The following is a 19,641-nucleotide window of genomic DNA, read 5'->3' as shown; positions in this document are numbered from 1 at the left end:
CACCTTTATATGACACCAAAGAAGAAACAAAGTTCAATAAGTCATTTCTTTACATCTCAAAAACAAAATTCATCATCACCTGAATCAAAATCATCATCGCTGCATCAAAATTCACAAAATGGAGGATCATTTTCTAAATCTCCTGAATTAAATGGTTTAAATCAATATCTGTTTCAAAATGAAAAAGATCAACACTCATCGGGCCCAGTTGATCTAGATCAGGAGAATAGTCCAGCTTTTTCACAGCCGATAAGTCAAACTAACGCGAATGGAAATCAAGTTGATTCAACTTCACAAGATCATATTCAAAACGGTGTAGATCAAATTGAAAATTCAAATCATAATCAAGAACAAAATCACGTCTTACCTCAAAAACGGCCTATATCATCTCCATCTAAATATACATATAAATCACGTAAACTAGAAAAGAAAAAAGAAGAAGAGTCATCAACCACAGCATCACCTACAAATTCCAAATCAACAAAATCATCAAAAAAATCTAAATTAACACCATTAGAACATCAAATATTAGAATTAACAGAAGCAAATCCAGACAAGATTCTTTTAATTCAAGTTGGTTATAAATATAAAATTTATGGACAAAAACAAGCATTACATGTATCAAAATGTTTAAATATAATGTATATTGAAAATAAAGAAGATTTAAGATTTTCTTATTGTTCATTTCCTGATAATAGATTACATATAAATTTACAAAGAATTTTAAATTCAAATGTTAAAATTGGTATAGTTAAACAAATGGAAAGTGCAATAATAAAAGAAATTGATAAAATTGGTAAAAGTGGTGATTTAATGAAAAGAGAAATTACTGGAGTTTATACAAAGGGAACATATATGAGTGATGAATTTATTGGAAGTAATTTAATACCAAATAGTATTGAAGAAGAAAATCCAAATTATATTATTTGTATTAATGAAATTAATGAAAAAGAATTTGCAATAGTTGCTGTACAACCATTAACTGGAGAAATTATATGGGATGAATTTCATGATCTGATAAGTAGAGAAGAAATGGAAACAAGATTATTATATTTAAGACCAAGTGAAGTTTTGGTGGTGAATAACCAAGATAAAATAAATGGAAGTACTTTAAAATGTCTTAAATTAATAAATCATGATTTAAAAATTGAACATAAACAAGCTAATACAGATGAATTATCAAATTATTTACAAGATGATATATTACAATATTATCAAATTAATTTTTCCAAAGCCATTCAAGAATGTATTATAAATTTAATAAATTATTTATCAGAATTTAAATTAAATAATATTTTTACAATCCCACAAAATATTTCAACTTTTAAAGATTCAAGAAAATATATGATATTACCAGCAAATACATTAACAAGTTTAGAAATTTTTCAAAATTCAACTGATCCAAATACCACCAGAGGAACATTAGTTTGGTTATTAAATCATACAAAAACAAGATTTGGTAATAGATTATTAAATAAATGGATATCAAGACCATTAATTGATAAAAATCAAATTTTGTTGCGATTAAAAGCTGTAGAAGAATTATGTAAATTTAATCATATTATAGATTCACTTACTCAACAATTAAATAAAATTGGTAAAAATTTAGATTTAGAAGAATTATTAATTAAAATTCATTATTCTGCAACAACTCATTCAAATAGAATTAATAGAAAACAAATTTTTTTAATGTTACAAAGTTTTAATGATGTTTTAAAAATTATAAAACTGTTTGAAAAATCTATAAGTGATCCAAATTCAAAATTAAAATCAAAAATTTTAAATGATATACTATTGGAATTATTGGAATTATCAAAAACTGATGTTATTTATAATTTAATAAGTATGATTAATCCATCATATTTATTAAATGAATCTAAGGATCCATTTGTACAAAAGACTACTTTTTTCAATTTATCAAATAATGGAGAAGGATTTAATGAAATTGAAAAAGAATTTGAAAATTTAAAAAAAATTGATCAGGAATTTGAAATTGAATTACGCAATATCAGAAAATTATTAAATCGTCCTCAATTAAATTATGTTACTGCTCAAAGAGAACCTTACCTAATTGAAATTAGAAATGGTTCAAATATACCTACTGATTTTATAAAAATAAATTCAACAAAAACAGTTAGTAGATATAGAAATAAAGAAATTATAAAATTAATTAAATTAAAATCCTATCATCAGGAGCTATTAATTCAAAAATGTGATTTTGCATTTTTACAATTTTGTCAAATTTTAGATCTGCAATATTCTTTTTTACAAACAATAGTTAAAAATTTATCAATTTTAGATTCTTTATTATCATTATCTTATTATTCAAATAATAATTTAAAAACTCAACCAAAATTACTGGATGATTTAATCATAGATGTTAAACAAGCTCGTCATCCTATTATTGAAGAATTAAGAAATGATCAAACTTATGTTTCAAATAATATTAATATAAGTTATGATAAAAATAGAGTTTTAATAATAACTGGTCCAAATATGGGTGGGAAATCAAGTTATGTTAAAACTATTGCCCTTTTTACAATTATGACACAAATTGGTTGTTATTTACCTTGTGAATTTGCCAATATGGGAATATTTGATTCAATATTTATAAGAATGGGAGCATCAGATAATATCCTCAAGGGAAAATCAACATTTATGATTGAAATGTTAGAATGTAATTCAATTATCTCGAGGTTAACAAATAGATCTTTAATAATATTAGATGAAATTGGTAGAGGTACAGGAACAACAGATGGTATATCATTAGCATTTTCCATATTAAAATATTTAATTGAAATTGAATATAAACCTTTAATTTTATTTATAACTCATTATCCAAGTTTAAATATTTTAGAAAATGAATATCCAAATCAAGTTAAAAATTATCATATGGGATTTCAAGAAGTACAAAATACTACAAAAGATAAAGATTCATTTCCAGAAATTATTTTTTTATATAATTTAGTATCTGGAGTTATAAATAATTCTTATGGTTTAAATGTTGCAAAATTAGCAGGTATACCAATTGATATAATAAATAATGCTTTTAAAATTTCAGAGGATTTAAAACATGAAATTGAAATAAGTAATAATGATGAAAATTATAAATTTTTGAAACAATTGAAAGATTTATTAAATTCAAATGACATTAATAATGAATCTATTAATAATTTACTTAATTTATAATTCCATGTATATACTATATAATCTAATGTAATTCTATTTTTATAAATCAAAAAATTCTAAAATTCTTTCATTAAATAATTTTGGATTATCTAAATATATATGATGACCAGAATTAGGTAAAATTTCAAATTTACTAACAACAGACCTATCACTTTTTTTACTTTTTGATTGAATTTTTTCAAAAATATATTCACCACCTTTATAATTCATCCAATCCTTATCTCCATAAATCCAATAATTATTTATATTATTATTAACAAAAAAATCAACTAATCCTCTATCACAAAGTGGTAATTTTGCTAATATTTCATGATTTATAAATTTTGTTATTGCTAATTCTCCTGATATTTGAAATTGATTAAATATGGAATATGAATAATTATGTAATTTTAAAATTAATTCAATTTTATCATCTTTTTTTGAATCAAAATCATTAGAATTATTAGAATTTTCTTCAAAATTTTTAAATCTTTGAAATGACCAATATGAAAGTAATTTTGAATATAATGGACCAGTTTTTTGTAAAATTTGAAATGGTGAATAATTATTTTCCCAAATATATTTTAAAATTAAATTCTTGGGAAATTTTGGTTGTCCTAATTTTTCCCATATCTTTGTAAATTCTTCATTTATTATTATTTGATCATTATTTATTTCATCTTCAAATTTTAATTCATTTAATGCATTACTTTTAAAATTTAAATTTATATCATATTTTGAATCATTAATTAAACTTATTGGATTTGATTCTGTTCCCATTGGACTAACTAATATTATTTGATCAACTAATTTTGAATTATCTTGTTGTATATTATATTTCATTAAATAACAACATGATAAATAAGCACCCATTGAATGCGCTATTAATTTAAATTTATTAATGTTTCTTTTAATTCTCCAATTTTCAATTTTATCAATAAACCAGTTTTCAATTTCTAAAATTTGTAATATTTGTTCTTTTTTTGTAGTTGGAGTTTTTAAAAATTGAGTTGGGAATTTTGGTCTTGAAGAATTACCAAATCCTGGTAAATCAATTAAATGTAATTTTATACCAGGTATTTTAGCTAGTGGTTCTATATTCTTGATGAAATATCCTAATGCTGCCATATAACCATGTATTATAACTATATGAACTTCTTTATCAGATTTTTCATTATTACTTATAAAAAATTCATGAATGAATGTACCATCATCTAACTCATCATCGAGTAATTCTCCAATTATTTTATGCTCTTTTTTCTCAGTTGTATCTGATTCTGAAGCAGATTCTTCATTTATTGGATGTTTTATATATATTTCATCAGGTAATATAGCTCGAAATAATTCATATTCAATAATTCTATTTTTTAATTTTGCTTCTTCATATTTTTTAGATTGTGTAGTTTTATTTGAATCATACATTAATTGAGTAGGACATGACCACCAATCTTTTATTGACCTTATAAATGATATTGAATTTATGTTAGATTGTGTTGAAGTTTTATGATCTTGTAGTATAGAATCTGTTGATGTATTGTTTGGATTTCCCATTGTTGTTATTGAGTCTCTTATTAGTGATGCCATATTGTTAATTCATTAAGTCATGTGATTGAGTATCTAATAAACGTAATTTTGAATGTATTTTGTTATTACTACTTCTTATGGTGATACGTATTACTTCACTGAAAATATTTTGAGTGTTGATTAATCAAATCTTATCTTTTTCTCTCTCTTATCTTTTTAATAATAATGCACACACGACACTAAATTAGATGAACAAAGCTTTACATGAAGTGTAAGGCATGAAACACCTACTTATTCTTTACACCTAATAGCAACTACTGAATGGTATCTGTAGCCACTAACTAATATCAACTTCAGTGAAGTAGGAACAGTTGATCAATCTTCTTGCAGCCTTAGATACATCGATGTAGGTCACATTTCACACGGAAAAAGATTTGACCACTAAATGTGAGGTCCAACCACATTTTCATTAGGTTTGTTGTTGTAATCGGTGATTAAGGGAACTCTTGAGTGTTGATGTTTGAACTCTCTATAGATCTTATCTTATCTTCATAATGACGCACAAAATCAATTATTGAGACACACAAGTCAATAGAAAAATTGAAATTTTGTTTCTTTCACCACCGCAAGGAGAAGGAAATTGAATTTAATCTTTAACCACCTTACAATCTTGGAACAATAATCAACGATGCCATTCTTTAGTATGTACTAGATGAAGAAGATAGACACAATATCTTGTATTTAAAAATCGAATCCATTACTAACCTAATCCAATAGCAGTACCATTTGCAATAAAAGTGGCAATAGCGGCGGGAGCTACAGTTGCAATAATTAAAAATCAAGATATTATATTAGAAAAGGGACAAATTGTATTTGAAGCAGCTGCTAAATTTTGTAAAAATAGGTTAGAAGAATCTAAAATGAAAAACGGACCAATAAATTTTGCAGATGAAATTGAAGATAATGCATTTAGTGATAAGGCACCTGAAAAAGAAAATGTAGGTAGATCTACTGGATCTAATTTAAGAGAAAATGATAGTGATTATGATAATATAAGTACTCCAGAAACTACTGATTTTCTGGAAATAGATACTGATTATGAACCAAATGATTATGAAGAAGATGATGATGGTGATTATAAACAACAAAATCATGGACCAGATCATGAATTAGGAAGCGGTAGTGAAACAATAGGGTTTGCCCTGGATACTGCTAGTTTAGATTAAAAAATTATGGATAATTAGGGTTTTGGTAAATGGTAGGTCATTATTATATGGATTAGGGGTTATTTGTTTAGTTTTTTGTTTAAAATATTTATACTAAGGAAACATTGATTGTTCATGCTGAAAACTAATTTATCTTAGGAAGGTATTTTGCTGCGTTGGCGATAAGGTCTTTTTACTGTAGATTGATGACTGGGCTAATAATTAACTTTTTTTCTCTCAAAACAGGCATATTCTTACGAATATCAACGTAAATAAGTTCAAGACTGTTTCCAAACCTCACATTTATACACTAGAATGTATCAGCTTCTAGGTTTTGATCGTTTTTACTCTTATCATAATGTACAAGTGGTTATGAATATAATCACGACCCCATACATGTCAAATAATTTTAATGACACAAATTTAAAGAATGACACATTATTACACTACGATATGAAATTATTATAATAGATAAGAAATATAATAATAATAAATCAAAGTAATATCAAGATACTACAACATCACTAATTTACAATTTTAATTCCAAATATTTACTATTATTATTCAATTTATTTCTATCATTTTAATTCTTTTGACAAGTTTTTAATTACAAGCTAATGATAATACAAAATTAACTCAAAAAATAATGTCTTCATGTTCTCAAATATCTTTCATATCAAAATCATTTAGTATAATATCATGTATAAGTTGGATATTTGCACAATTACCACAAATTATTGAAAATTATCAAAGAAAATCAGCAAAAGGTATATCACCATCTTTTTTATTACTTTGGTTTTTGGGGGATTTTTTAAGTTTTTCAAGTTGTTTATTAAATAATCAAACTTTAGATTTTCAATTATATTTAAGTATATTTTTTTTATGTAATGATATAACTTTATGTTTTCAATATTATTATTATAATAGTGTTTATCCCAGACGAATGGTTGAAGTTTATTCTGGAAGAGAAAGTTATAGTGATGCTGGTATAACGAAAGGTGTTGAACTTCATACAGTAGAAGGATTTGATATTAAACAACATGATGGAATGTTAATGCAACGATTAAATCTGGATGATGGAATTTCAAGTACTCCAAGTAGTTATAGTTCAACAGATGAAAATAAAAATTCAATTTTAAAAAATGTAGCTGGTGCTGTATTGATAAATGCTAGTACTGTTAATGCTTTTTCAAATAATGTAAACATTGCCACAACAGGTCATAATCTTGGAAGAATATTAGCATGGGGTTGTACAATAGTATATTGTAGTTCAAGATGTCCACAATTATATAAGAATTATAAAAGAAAATCAGTTGATGGTATATCACCATTATTATTTGGTTCAGCACTTTTAGGTAATTTAACTTATACTTTATCCATCTTAACAAGTTGTTCATTTGTATTACTGGAAAATAGATCAAGTTTTTTATTGGAAGAATTACCATATATCTTAGGTAGTTCTGGTACAATTATTTTTGATGCAGCATATTTTTATCAAAAACATTTATATAAAGATAGTGGAATTAATACTTCTAGTATGACTTTGGAACCATGGAATGACAGTCATACTGTGTAAAGATATGACTATAATTCTGGTTTAGATTTAGCATTGGCATTGTATAGAATAATTAATACAAATTTAATACACTCTCCATAAAAAGTTGATGAAACTTCGTTCGTATTTTGCAACACAAATATGAAAAAAAAAAAAAAGTACAATATTGTAAGCATAGAATAACCAATGACTTTATGATACGACTAACACATATACATACATGTAAGTCACTACGACTAACCCGAGATTTGGCTACATTAGCAACTATTCCAGAACCTTCAATTAAACCACATACTTTCACTCCATCAATACGGCATGACCCATTCAATTCGACTATTAATCCATTAAATTTACCATTAAATACAAAACCTCATCCATTATCACAAATGAAGTTGGAAACTATAAGTAACTTAAGTAGAAAAGAACTAATCCATTTGAATCAAATAAGTTATGGAGATGTTGCTGAAAAAGCAGAATTATGTTTTAAATTATCAAATCTTTTCACAACTTTACCTGATTCAAAACAAATTTCTTGGATATATAATTCTATAAAAGATGAAGAAATGAAAAATGTTTTATCTAAAAATATATATGAGAAGTCATGTGCTTTGAATTTTCTTATTGATCCAACTAACCATATAACACACTCGGAGTTTATTAAAAGTATCATATCAATTTTGAATGATGAAAAATCTGAAAAATCTGCTCGACTATTGTCGTTATTTTCAAATATTGCCAACACTGAAATGATCAATAGTAAACCTATTCTACTAAATACATCAATTTTCAAAAATTTACTCAGCATTATTGAAGAGAAATATCATTCATCCTTATTTTCATACATGATTCATATTAATTTTCGTCCTAAGTCCTCGAAAATGTTTACCAAATTTAAAAACCAACTACTCAAAGGTTCAGAAATATCAAAATTTGTAGCTCTTACTGGTTATATAAATCCAAAATGGTTAGATTTAAATAAAACAGAATTTAATCCAATTCATTCACAAAGAATTATCGATTCATTCACAATGAGAGAATTAAAACAATCAACTGATTATTTTATTTCAACAAATGAACCAGCAAAATCATCATTATTTTTAAATTTCATGATACTAAAATTAGAAAAAATAAGTAATTTAAAACCAGTTGTTGAAGAAATTCAATTAATTCTTAAAACTATAATTAAATTAGTTATGAAATTTAAAGATACATTTAATGGAATTGAAATTTTAAAACATATGTTAAAAGAAAATATAAAAATTGAATTTGATTTATATTTATCTATTTTTCGTCATTTAAGAAGTAATAATCAATATGATGAATTTATTACATTATTAAATGAAATAGAATTAAATAAATTATCAAAATTTGAAAAACAATTAATGGTTAATGAAATTATATTATTAATTAAAGCTAAATTTCCAACATCTCCAAAAGTTATGTTTGGATATATTGGTGCATTATTTAAAAATGGACTTAAGAAATTAAATGATTTAGGAATTTTAAGTTTTACTTATGAATCCACTATAGCTAGTACTATTTCATCAACTGATGTTGTACAGATAGCAAATATTGATGCTGATTTGAAATGTAATAAACTCAACTCTGATAATCTTGCTCAAGTTTATGATGTTTTATTTAATTCCATACCTGAGATTGATGCTGCTACAATTATGCAATATTATAAAAAATTTATACCTTGTGAGGAATTTCAATCGAGTGATGCTATTATAACGATCTTTTTAAATCATTTATTATATGATGAATTTGGCGATAAAAAATACTTGACTCGAATGTTAGTCAACTATCAATATGCTAAACAAATCTTCAATGATTATATGCAAAAAAATTTGAAAAAGATAGCATCAAAAAATTTGGAACTTTTAGTGGAAATTGCTTTAAAAAATTTTAATGATTTTGAATTTGCAACTCAAGTATTACAACAAAGTGATACAGTAACATCCAAACAAATTTTTTTATTTTTTGAAAAATTTAAAAAAGATGGTGATGAATTAAGATCCAAAATATGGTTGGATCAATTAAAATCAGTTGGATTGGGAAAAACAAATTCATCAAGAAAAATATCAAATGCTTTAGATCTGAAAGATGCTTATATCTATAAATGGAATTTGACCAAAAAGAAAAGACAAGATAAATTAGCAATAATGAAGTTGAATAAAGATAACTTAATGCTTAATAATGTAAACGAAATAGGTGTATAGATGATGAAAATGATATAATGATTGATGATAGTATATACATTTACCCCCTAATATATTTTTGTGTAATATTTTAAAATTGTTTACATTTAATACAAAAATGGAAATCTAATAAACTACCAAAAATAAATTTTATCACTAAATCAGAAATCTAATCAATTTCAGAAGAAGAATGAGACAAAATCAAACTCAAATAGTTATATTAAACATACCAAATATTTCATGTATTCTAGAATATCACCAAATGATACACTATATCATAAACAATATAAGATGAATGAATCACTTCAAAGTACACCCAAATCAAAAACCATACATAAAAACTTCAAATATAATGATATAAATATGACAACTACAACTGTAAATGAGATGCTGCTGGCAACATTAGTTTCAGATCATGATATCACCACTAATAAATTTGGTTCAATTGAATATAATATAAATGAAGCTATACAAGAATTAAATAATATATACAAGATCATAGGATACTCATCATTAGAAATAACGAACAAAAAATCAGAAATATTCACAATAGTTCAAGAAACAATAGATAATTTTGCCCTAAGTCTAAAAAGAGAAAAAAGCAATATTGATAATGAGTGTGAATGGTTAAGACAACAAATTCAAATTATATTATCAATGATTAATGATATAAGAGGTGATAAATGTTTAAATTTATTACAAAAGGGATTAGTTTTTAATAATAAACAACAATATGAAGATGGTTATAAAGAACATATATTATCAACTATGTCTAATCCTAATTTCAAGCTATCTAATGATCATCATAATGAATTGACTATTGAACAACAATATGAATATATGGTTAGAACAATTCCTCAAATAACGTTATTGGAAAAACGATCTAAATTGAATTATATTTTCATTGATGTATTGAAACATTTTGTGAAGTTATATAAGCAATTCAATACATTAAATTTGGAATATTCTTCATTGGTTGATTTTATTGGATCTTCTGAATTTGATCCTGAGATTGTAAAGATTGTCCCGACGTTTGAAGTTGCAAAAATTCATAAGGAAATAATAGACGAGTTCCAATCACTAATCAATGAAATCAACACCACAAAAAAACTACCAGAAGATGATAATGTATTCATACTAGCGAGTCCTGTAAAAGCAAGTCATAAAGATGAACAAATGGATGAAACAATTGATCAAGATAATAATATAAGTCGATTAAGAGAAGTAAATTATCAAATAGTTCGAATAATACGAAGTTTAAAATTTACTAAAATAACAACTGAATTAACACAAAATATTAAAAATGAAATTGCAATTGGTAAAGAGCTGTTAGAACTACGGAAAAATACAATGATTGAAGTTATTGAAAAATGTTTGGAATCTATTGATTTTCTACAATTTACTAATGATCAATTAGGAGATGTTCAACAATCTAAAGATGTGTTGTATAAAGAAGATTTGATTATGATTTTGGAAAATCCATATAAATTTGGATTACATGATGATAAATTAGAAAAATTAATTAAATTACAACATTCATTAGAATCAAAAATAAATGAAAAACGAGAAAAATGGTTATATTATTCCGAAACATGTAAAAACTTATGGTCAAAATTAGGAGAAAGTGAAGAATATATTAATGAATTTATGTCTAAAAATAATAATTTATCAGATTTATCACAATTAAATTTTAAAATGGAATTAAATAAATTATATATAAAAAGATCAGAATATATTGAAAACTTTATATCTGATGCCCGAACAGAAATTGATAAAAAATGGGATAAATTATATTATTCAATGGAAATGAGAAAAGAATTTAAATTTTTTAATTATAATTATGAATCAGATATTGATATAGACAAGGAAACTATATTAAATGAACATGAACAGTATTTGAAACAACTTGAAGATGAAATTATAGAAAAATCATCAATATTTGAAATATATAATGAATTAAATGAATTATTAGCTGATCAAAAATTTTTACAAGAAAGTTCAAAGGATTCATCAAGATTATTAAGTAAAAATTCATGCAAGATTTTATTAAATGAAGAAAAAATAAGAAAAAAAATTAACAAAAGATTACCTTTAATTTTTAAAAATTTAAAAAATGAAATTAAAAATTATAATAATTTAGCTATTGAAAATGGTAAAAAAATTATAATGATTCATGGTAAAGATTTTTTTGAAGAAGTATTAAATATAGAAAATCAACAATTCAAAACAAATAATAAATTTGGTAAATCTACATCACCAGTTAAAAGACCAACTACCACTTCAAATCTGAGAAATATTTCACCTGAATTGTCAACAAGAAGAAATGTGACTTCTTCTACATCTTCCACAAGAAACAAGATTTTCAAATCTCCCACATCAAGAACTAGACCAACTTCATCATCATCTTCATCATCAACCACTTCCTCAACGTCATCCACGTCCCACAAAATGAATCCAAGATCCACAAATCCAATAACTTCTTCTACCTCGTCAATGAATTTCCAAAGTATACCAAACAATTTTATGTCATCAACAATATCAGATAAATTCAATACATTACCACCAAACTTAACAATAAATACATCAACATCTACATTATTAAGTAGTCCAACATTAACACGTTCAACCAATCACACAAGACCAGTACAAAATATAGAATTAAAACCATTATTATCACCATTAAAATTATCTACAAATAATATAAATACTCAATATTCAAGAAATAATTCACCAACAACCAAGCCAATTTATCAAAGATCACCAAGTTTTAAAGAAAATACTTTTAACCACCAAAAATATCCAAATATTTTAGATGAAAAATTGACGTCTTCAAAAAATAATAATAATTTTAGTATTAATGCTAATGATACTACTTTTTCAACAATGTTGGGAACTGAAGATTATTTAAATTGGAGAGATGAAAAAATTAAACAATTAAATAATTAAATTAATTAGACTAATGAATAAACGTTGTAATATTACTAATCTTTTAAATTTCAACAGATACTGTAACACTCTATATGTAACTTAAAAGATCGAACGTAAAGAAAAGACACTTCAAAAAAAAAAAAAAAAAAATTCGTATTATTAATTATCTACACTAATTCATTTTAATAAATTATTTAGATCCTAATTGGATTTGAATCAGTTCAGGTTGTGGTGTTTTCGATGCCGGATCCGGTGATATAGACTTACCATTCTTAGTTTTGACTTTGAATTGAATTTGACTATTATTTTTTTCATCATTATCATCAAATTCTTCTTCTTCTAATTCATCATCCTTATATTCTTCCTCTTCATCGTCATCATCGTCGTCTTCATCGTCGTCGTCATCATCATCATCATCGTCATCATCCTGATCATCATCATCATCGTCATCTACAATTGCTGAATCTTGGTTTATTTCCTTTTGACTCTTTTGATCTTTCAAAGCTTCACTTTCTTCTCCTTCCTCTTCATCATCATCATCATCTTCATCCTCAATTTCAGGATATCCACCTAATTTCATAACAATTTTATTAACAATTTCATTCCAATCCATCATACCACCTAATCCAATATCTCCATAACTTCCAAATACTTTTTCAGAAGGTTTTAAAACTTCAATCCATGGCATTTCTTCAGCAATTAATCTTAATTGTCTTTTTGTTGTTATTGCATTATATGAATAACTAACCATTGCAGGAGCTAATAAAATAGGATATGATGTATTCCAAGCTCTTATTACATTTGTTAATAAATTATCACATATACCTAAAGAAATCTTGGATAATGTATTTGCAGTTAATGGACAAACAACTAAAATATCAGCCCATCTTCTTAATTCAATATGTAATACTGGATCTGATCTTGTTTTCCAAGTTGTCCATTCATCAATATCTTTCCAAACTCGAACTCCTTTAACATTTTCTAATATATTTAAACTTTCTTGTAATAAAAAATTTTCACTTGATTTTGTTAAAATTAATTGTATTGCTATTTTATTGGGGGTATAAATTTCATATAATTTATTTATTATTAATTTAATTTTTCCAGTTGATAATGCTCCACATACTCCTAATAAAACATGAATTTTATTATCATCTTGTGGTAATCTTGGATCTATATTTGAATTCTGTTCTGACAGTTGTGATTTATATATTGATGATGACCTTTGAGTTAGTAATGGGGGTTTTTCTAGAAGATTGCTACTTGGAGTATTTGTAGAATTAATGCTGTTAGCACTCTTGCTTGTGTTATGGACGTTGTTGCTGCTGTTGTTATGACTAATGCTATTTCTAACAGAAGGTATTTGATTATTCTGTGAGTTGGTACTAATATTTTCTTGACTTTGATTAGATTGTTCTTTTAAAATTGCTTTTGGAGATAAAGGATTTAATATACTTGAATTTGGATTACTTGGATTTGAATTATTTGAAGCTGAACCACTTCTTGATCTATTACCTAATTTATTTGGTCTAATTGTTTCATCAACATAAAAATGAGCATGAACTGATGGAGCTTTATGATGTTGAGGATCTTCTGGTGGTGTGATTAGGTGGTTATTTGATGGATTTGGAGATAATGAACTTCTTGAATTATTTTGTTGTTGTTCTTGATACGTTACAGGTGATGATGCTTTATTATTTATAGAATTTAATGTTAAAATATCAGATTCTGAATTTAATTTATCTTTTAAATATGCTCCACCTGCCATCACTATTTCTTTTTTAGGTTGTGATAGTTGTTTTGATAATTGATTCTGATTATTTTCTTCAGATATATTTGAATCAATTAATGAATTAGGTAAAACACTATTTGAAGAATTAAATCTTGATGATAAAGGTAACAGTTGAGTTGAACCAGTTTGTGATAAACCAGGATGAGATTTAGTTTGATTTACATTAAGATTTGAATTTATTGTTTGTGAAGGATTTTTCGTCAAAATAGACGGTGGCATTTCTTGATCATCATTTTTTGCTTGTAATTGTAATTTCTTTTCCTTGGTGGAAGTACTTGGATCCGATGGCATTATTAGTTTAGATGAATGCGATGTTTATATAATGATACAGTTTATGATTGTAATTACTTTTCTAATTGATTTGATGATTCGTGATTAAAATTTACAACGCTTTTCTTGTAAAGAAAAAGCAAAAATAATAATCTAATGATTAAACTTCTAATGACTCAGAAACCTGAAGTTTGAATCAAAATAAGCTGATGCTCCAACTCTCTCTCTTCCTTGATGTCTTGATCTTTTATCCGAAAATCAGAATTTAGGTGTTTGATGTGGCTGTTGTAAATTAGTTGATGATTGATAAATTTGATAAAATGATTTCAATTTTTCTTTTTTGGTTGTAAATTAAAGAAATTTTATTTTAGTGTGTTATTATTTTAATTACGTAATAGGAAATATAATATTATTATTAATTTATTATGTTAGTAGTGATGATGATTTACAGTACTTATTGTTTGATTTGTATCATGTTTGCTTGATGAGCAACTACCAAGTGACTTCTTAGGGTTTTTGAATTAAATAAAAGTAGGGTATCTTCAAAATTACAATATATACCACCAAAAGATAGCTACAGGGGAGGATAATCTGCCTGTTATATGAGACATTTCAGCAAAGAGATGTAATTAGAAGAAAGAAAAAAGAGAATTGTCTCTGAGTGACTAAATAACTGGTACTAGAGAATTTAGAAAAGAGAATTAGAAAAGACAATGAACCATTCAGCTATGCTCAATATAATGAACCATTAATTTTAAGATATGCATTTACTCTATTTGGTTAAGGTATATATACAAAATCAATTACTCGTAACAGTAATATCCCAAACTTAAAATTGAGATTCACTTTGGATCTAATGACAAATCATGAAATAACTCTCTTGCTTTTTCATCTTCATTCGTATTCGTATTTAGATCTGTAGATGTTGGCCGGTCACTAGTATGAATGTCTTTATCTATATATTCTGGTTCGTCAAAACTTTCATTTTCTTTTACCTTTTCTTCATCAAAATCTGAAGTGTGAAAATGAGGTTGATGATGATGTTGTGGTACATATGCTTGTTGTTGATGATGATTATGATGTTGTTGATGATGTTGCGGTTGTGGATGTTGTGGTGGTGCCATAGATTGTTGATGAAAATTATATGGATTTGATGAAAACATAGTTGGTCCAGTAGATGGAGTTGATGGGAAATAATACGGCATAACATAATATCCTGGTGATGTTTGATTAATATTTGGTGGTGGTGGTGGTGGTGGTAAATTTGTATTTATTACTTGTGATGTTGGAATAGGTGGTGGTGGTTGATTAAAGTGATGTTGTAATTGAGGTTGTGATTGAGGTTGCAGTGGAAGTTGTTGTTGAGATGATGTTGATGATATACCTTGTACTGGTGTTTGTTGTTGATTTGAAGATGGACCACTTCCATAATAAAATTTTTGTTGTAATGAATTTCTTTCAAATGCTAAATTACTTAATAATGCTGGACCTCTTGGATTTGTTTGTTGAAAATTTAAAGATTGATTTTGTGATTGATGAGTGGGTTGTTGTGGAAGTATTGGTTGTTGATTGAAAGGTGTTGAAATTTGTTGTTGAGGTATTAGTATTGGTTGTGGATGCAATTGTGATGGTATATAATTAATAGGTTGTTGAGTATATGCTAATGTTTGATGTGGTTGTTGTTGTGCTTGAAATGATTGATTATTCGAAAATGTTGAATTATTAATTAATTTGTTATTATTATATGAACTTAACTGTTGTAAAGTATAATTATTATATTGAGGAAATTTATCATATCTAACAGTTAATGACCTTCCTTCAAAATCTATATTATCAAACATTTCAATTAATTTTCTAGATGATTCTTTATCCTTTGTGGTGATGATCGCAAATCCTCTACTTTTGGAAATAATTTGTTGTTGAGGTATTCCATTTCGATTTATGAATAATCCTTCATTGAAATTAACTTGTTGTATTGGAATTTCAACTCTTAAAATTTGTATTGAATTATCAGGATCTTTTTCTTTTGCTTTTTCAACTAAAAATCGTTTTAATGATGCCCAATTAGATGTATATGGTACATTACCAACAAATAATCTAGTAGCGTTTACTTTTATTAATTCATTTGGGTTTTCACCTTCACCAATTGGAACTTCTATATAATCATCAGATTCATCATCATTGTCAGTGTTCTCCTTGTTTGTCTCCTCCTCCTTAACATTCGGCTGTTCTACCTTATCTTCCGTATTTCCATCATCCTTTTGTATTTTCTCTGATTTGTTCTGTTTCTCTTCTTGTTCCAGTTCTGATTCTGGCTTCTGCTGTTGCTTTTGATTCAGGATTGATTCTTGCCCTAGCTCTATCTTTCGCTTAGACTCTTGCTCTTGCTCTTGCTCTTGTTTTTGATTATTGTCATCAACATGCACTCTGTTTCCTCCATGAACCATATTCATTATAAACGATGGTACAGGTTGTTTCCCCAGTATCAGATCATGTGACCCTAGTGACGAACTTGTTGAACTATTTCTATGATTATAATTTGAAAATATAGAACTTCCTCTACTTATGGAACTTCCTCTTGAACTTGAAGTTGTTGATCTTCGAGAATCTCCTATTGATGATGATGATGAAAAATGTTTTGCATTTGATTGGTTATTTCTAAAATTTGGATGATGAAAATTTTGATTTCTATTTAATGATGATTGTCTATATTGATTCGGTATGAATGATTTATTAAATTCAAATGATGATGATGATGAGGATGATGAACCTTGGCTACTGTTTGTGTTTTTTCTTAAAGCATTGGCTGCTGAAGGATTTGAAATATTTGAAATTTTAATATGATCATTATCTAAAGAACTAGTATTTAAATTAATAGTTAATACATTATCTCTCCATTTTGAACCATTTAATGTTTGAGATATTTTATGATAAATTGATAAATTTTCAACTCGTATTAAAACTTTTGAAGCTTTATTATTATCTTTTGTTATGAATTTAACTATTTTGTAAGAATCATAATCTATTAAAGGTTGAAATAATTCATCAATATCATTTTCAGTTACATCTGACGGAATATTATAAATTTCAATTACATATGGTTTTGGAGTTACTTCTGAATTTCCAGGTGATAATGAACTTGTATGTTTTTTATAATTTAATTTCGAAGTGGAAGGTTTTGATGAACTCAATTTAATTGCTTCATCATCGATAGTGGTAGGTTTTGATGAATTTTCTCGACGCTTATTTATTTGAGAATGTTGTTGCTGTTGTGGTTGAAAATTTTGTTGTTGCTGCGGCTGAGATTCATGTCTAGTTTGTGAAGATGATGAAGTTGAATCTAATGTAGAATTAGGTACAAATGGTACAGCATCTCGATTGAAAGAAGTTTTCCTTCGTTGTGCATTGGGTCTTTGTTGTTGCTGCTCTGTTGTTTGTTCATTGGTTTTGGGTTTAGATTTAATGCTAGATCCTGTACGATTTGTTTCAATTTCTCTTTCCCTCATATTTAAACTTATTCTTCAAATTTCCTTTCTTCTCTTTTCTTCCTAGTTTTTGTGACTTATTTTCTGGTAATTAGGGTATTTGAGTAGTACATTTGGGTCTTTGAACAAAAAGTTAATTGATTGAAAGGTTGAAATAGTTGATTTTTTTGATAAATTGAACAAAAAGATTTAAATTCAAGATATAAACTTAAAATAAACAAAAAGTTGATAATTCCATTTCTTTAAAAAAAAATTTAAAACTTTAAAATTTAAACTTTTTTGAAATAAAACTTTAAATTTTTATTTAAAAAATACAAAAAAAAAAAAACAATAAGTTACAAAATTTTAATCATTCTAATTTTACAATTCTCAAAGTAGTTTAAACTAGTATCTATTATTGATATTTAGCAGTACTTAGACATTTATTAATCAGTCGGTCATCAAAAATAAGGAAAGAATCGTAATATACGATTTGCTAAAAATAAAGTTAATTCCTAACAGCAACCCAATATATATAAACTTTAGACTAAAAACTAAAAATTAAACTTACTAAAAAGACAGTCCTAATTTGTAAAAGAAATATTTTAGTTCAAATTACATTGTCGATACTCTACTAGATTTACACAAAAAACTTTAATTTGTTAAACGTATACAGAAAGAATAGTGTTTAATTACTATTAACTGAGGAACACACCGTTTTTTAAACTTTTCAAAAATTTTAAATAGACGGTGATTATTAATCTACTTAAATTTGTACAAGATCTTCTTCTACAGCTTAAATGATAGAATATTTTACATAAACTGTTGAAAGTTATTGTATAAATTAATACACCTGATTTTACAAAGCAAGTCAATTAAAATTAAACGAGACATGAAAGGCAACTTTATACATCCTTGGAAATAATATTGCCTACATTAGCAAATTCAATATGATGTAATTTGAATATTTAATCGTCTCATGAAAATAAAAACAAATTCAAACTAGTCATTCTATTAGGAATCTCAATTATATTTTAACAAGCAAACAATTTATTCGTACAGATTGTCTTGTTACTCGTTTCTAGATCTAGGATCTGATGCATTAGTTGATCTCTTAAAACTCGCTTACATTAAATTTCCTACATCCATAATTTTGAAAATGACATCAACAAAATAATGAAGTCCGAGATTTTAGTCTCTTTTCACACTTGTTGTTATAAAAGATGATGATGCTTGAGACTTGGATCATTAAAGTATCATAAGGTAGCGATTTTTCAATCTCTTACCACTTAATGATATGTGAACAAGTTGATTTTACCAAGTAAACGAAGCTATGCACATCATAAAAAGGTTAAGTTATAAAGACAAAAAATTGATCAACTGACTGACCGTTGAAAAGTAAATGTTCATTAATTAGGGTTTATGATAATTTGTTCGTTTGTTTGTTCAAATAAGCAATTTTAAATTTATATGGTATACTAACCACAACAGCAAATATTATTTATGTGAGGAGCAAACTCAATCTTGAATCCCG

General features: G+C 26.0%; 7 protein-coding genes across 7 annotated transcripts; 4 read left to right on the top strand and 3 right to left on the bottom strand. All coding sequences in view use genetic code 12, as the record gives it.

The window, feature by feature from the left end:
- Positions 1–9: 9 nt before the first annotated feature.
- Positions 10–3,189, top strand: MSH3 (mismatch repair protein; the record flags this gene model as incomplete). Its single annotated transcript, XM_051759178.1, has 1 exon — positions 10–3,189. One exon carries the CDS (start codon positions 10–12, stop codon positions 3,187–3,189), a length of 3,180 nt encoding a protein of 1,059 aa, XP_051613082.1.
- A 39-nt stretch (positions 3,190–3,228) lies between these two features.
- On the bottom strand, positions 3,229–4,719 carry KGF55_004290 (uncharacterized protein; the record flags this gene model as incomplete). The annotated part of the gene is made up of 1 exon (XM_051759177.1): positions 3,229–4,719. One exon carries the CDS (start codon positions 4,717–4,719, stop codon positions 3,229–3,231), a length of 1,491 nt encoding a protein of 496 aa, XP_051613081.1.
- A 661-nt stretch (positions 4,720–5,380) lies between these two features.
- Positions 5,381–5,918, top strand: KGF55_004289 (uncharacterized protein; the record flags this gene model as incomplete). The annotated part of the gene is made up of 2 exons (XM_051759176.1): positions 5,381–5,393; positions 5,470–5,918. The coding sequence occupies 2 exons, from the start codon at positions 5,381–5,383 to the stop codon at positions 5,916–5,918; spliced, it is 462 nt and encodes a 153-aa protein (XP_051613080.1).
- A 922-nt stretch (positions 5,919–6,840) lies between these two features.
- KGF55_004288 (uncharacterized protein) lies at positions 6,841–9,674 on the top strand (the record flags this gene model as incomplete). The annotated part of the gene is made up of 2 exons (XM_051759175.1): positions 6,841–7,432; positions 7,714–9,674. The coding sequence occupies 2 exons, from the start codon at positions 6,841–6,843 to the stop codon at positions 9,672–9,674; spliced, it is 2,553 nt and encodes an 850-aa protein (XP_051613079.1).
- Positions 9,675–9,944: 270 nt separating this feature from the next.
- On the top strand, positions 9,945–12,599 carry ASE1 (Ase1p; the record flags this gene model as incomplete). The annotated part of the gene is made up of 1 exon (XM_051759174.1): positions 9,945–12,599. The coding sequence occupies one exon, from the start codon at positions 9,945–9,947 to the stop codon at positions 12,597–12,599; it is 2,655 nt and encodes an 884-aa protein (XP_051613078.1).
- Positions 12,600–12,771: 172 nt separating this feature from the next.
- Positions 12,772–14,664, bottom strand: KGF55_004286 (phosphopantothenoylcysteine decarboxylase complex subunit; the record flags this gene model as incomplete). Its single annotated transcript, XM_051759172.1, has 1 exon — positions 12,772–14,664. The coding sequence occupies one exon, from the start codon at positions 14,662–14,664 to the stop codon at positions 12,772–12,774; it is 1,893 nt and encodes a 630-aa protein (XP_051613077.1).
- Positions 14,665–15,485: 821 nt separating this feature from the next.
- KGF55_004285 (uncharacterized protein) lies at positions 15,486–18,149 on the bottom strand (the record flags this gene model as incomplete). The annotated part of the gene is made up of 1 exon (XM_051759171.1): positions 15,486–18,149. One exon carries the CDS (start codon positions 18,147–18,149, stop codon positions 15,486–15,488), a length of 2,664 nt encoding a protein of 887 aa, XP_051613076.1.
- Positions 18,150–19,641: the final 1,492 nt, after the last annotated feature.

Source organism: Candida pseudojiufengensis (assembly GCF_024610245.1).
Source record: "Candida pseudojiufengensis strain CBS 10847 chromosome Unknown scaffold15, whole genome shotgun sequence".
Lineage (NCBI taxonomy): Eukaryota > Fungi > Ascomycota > Pichiomycetes > Serinales > Debaryomycetaceae > Lodderomyces > Lodderomyces pseudojiufengensis.
This window is presented reverse-complemented; position numbering and strand designations above follow the sequence as displayed.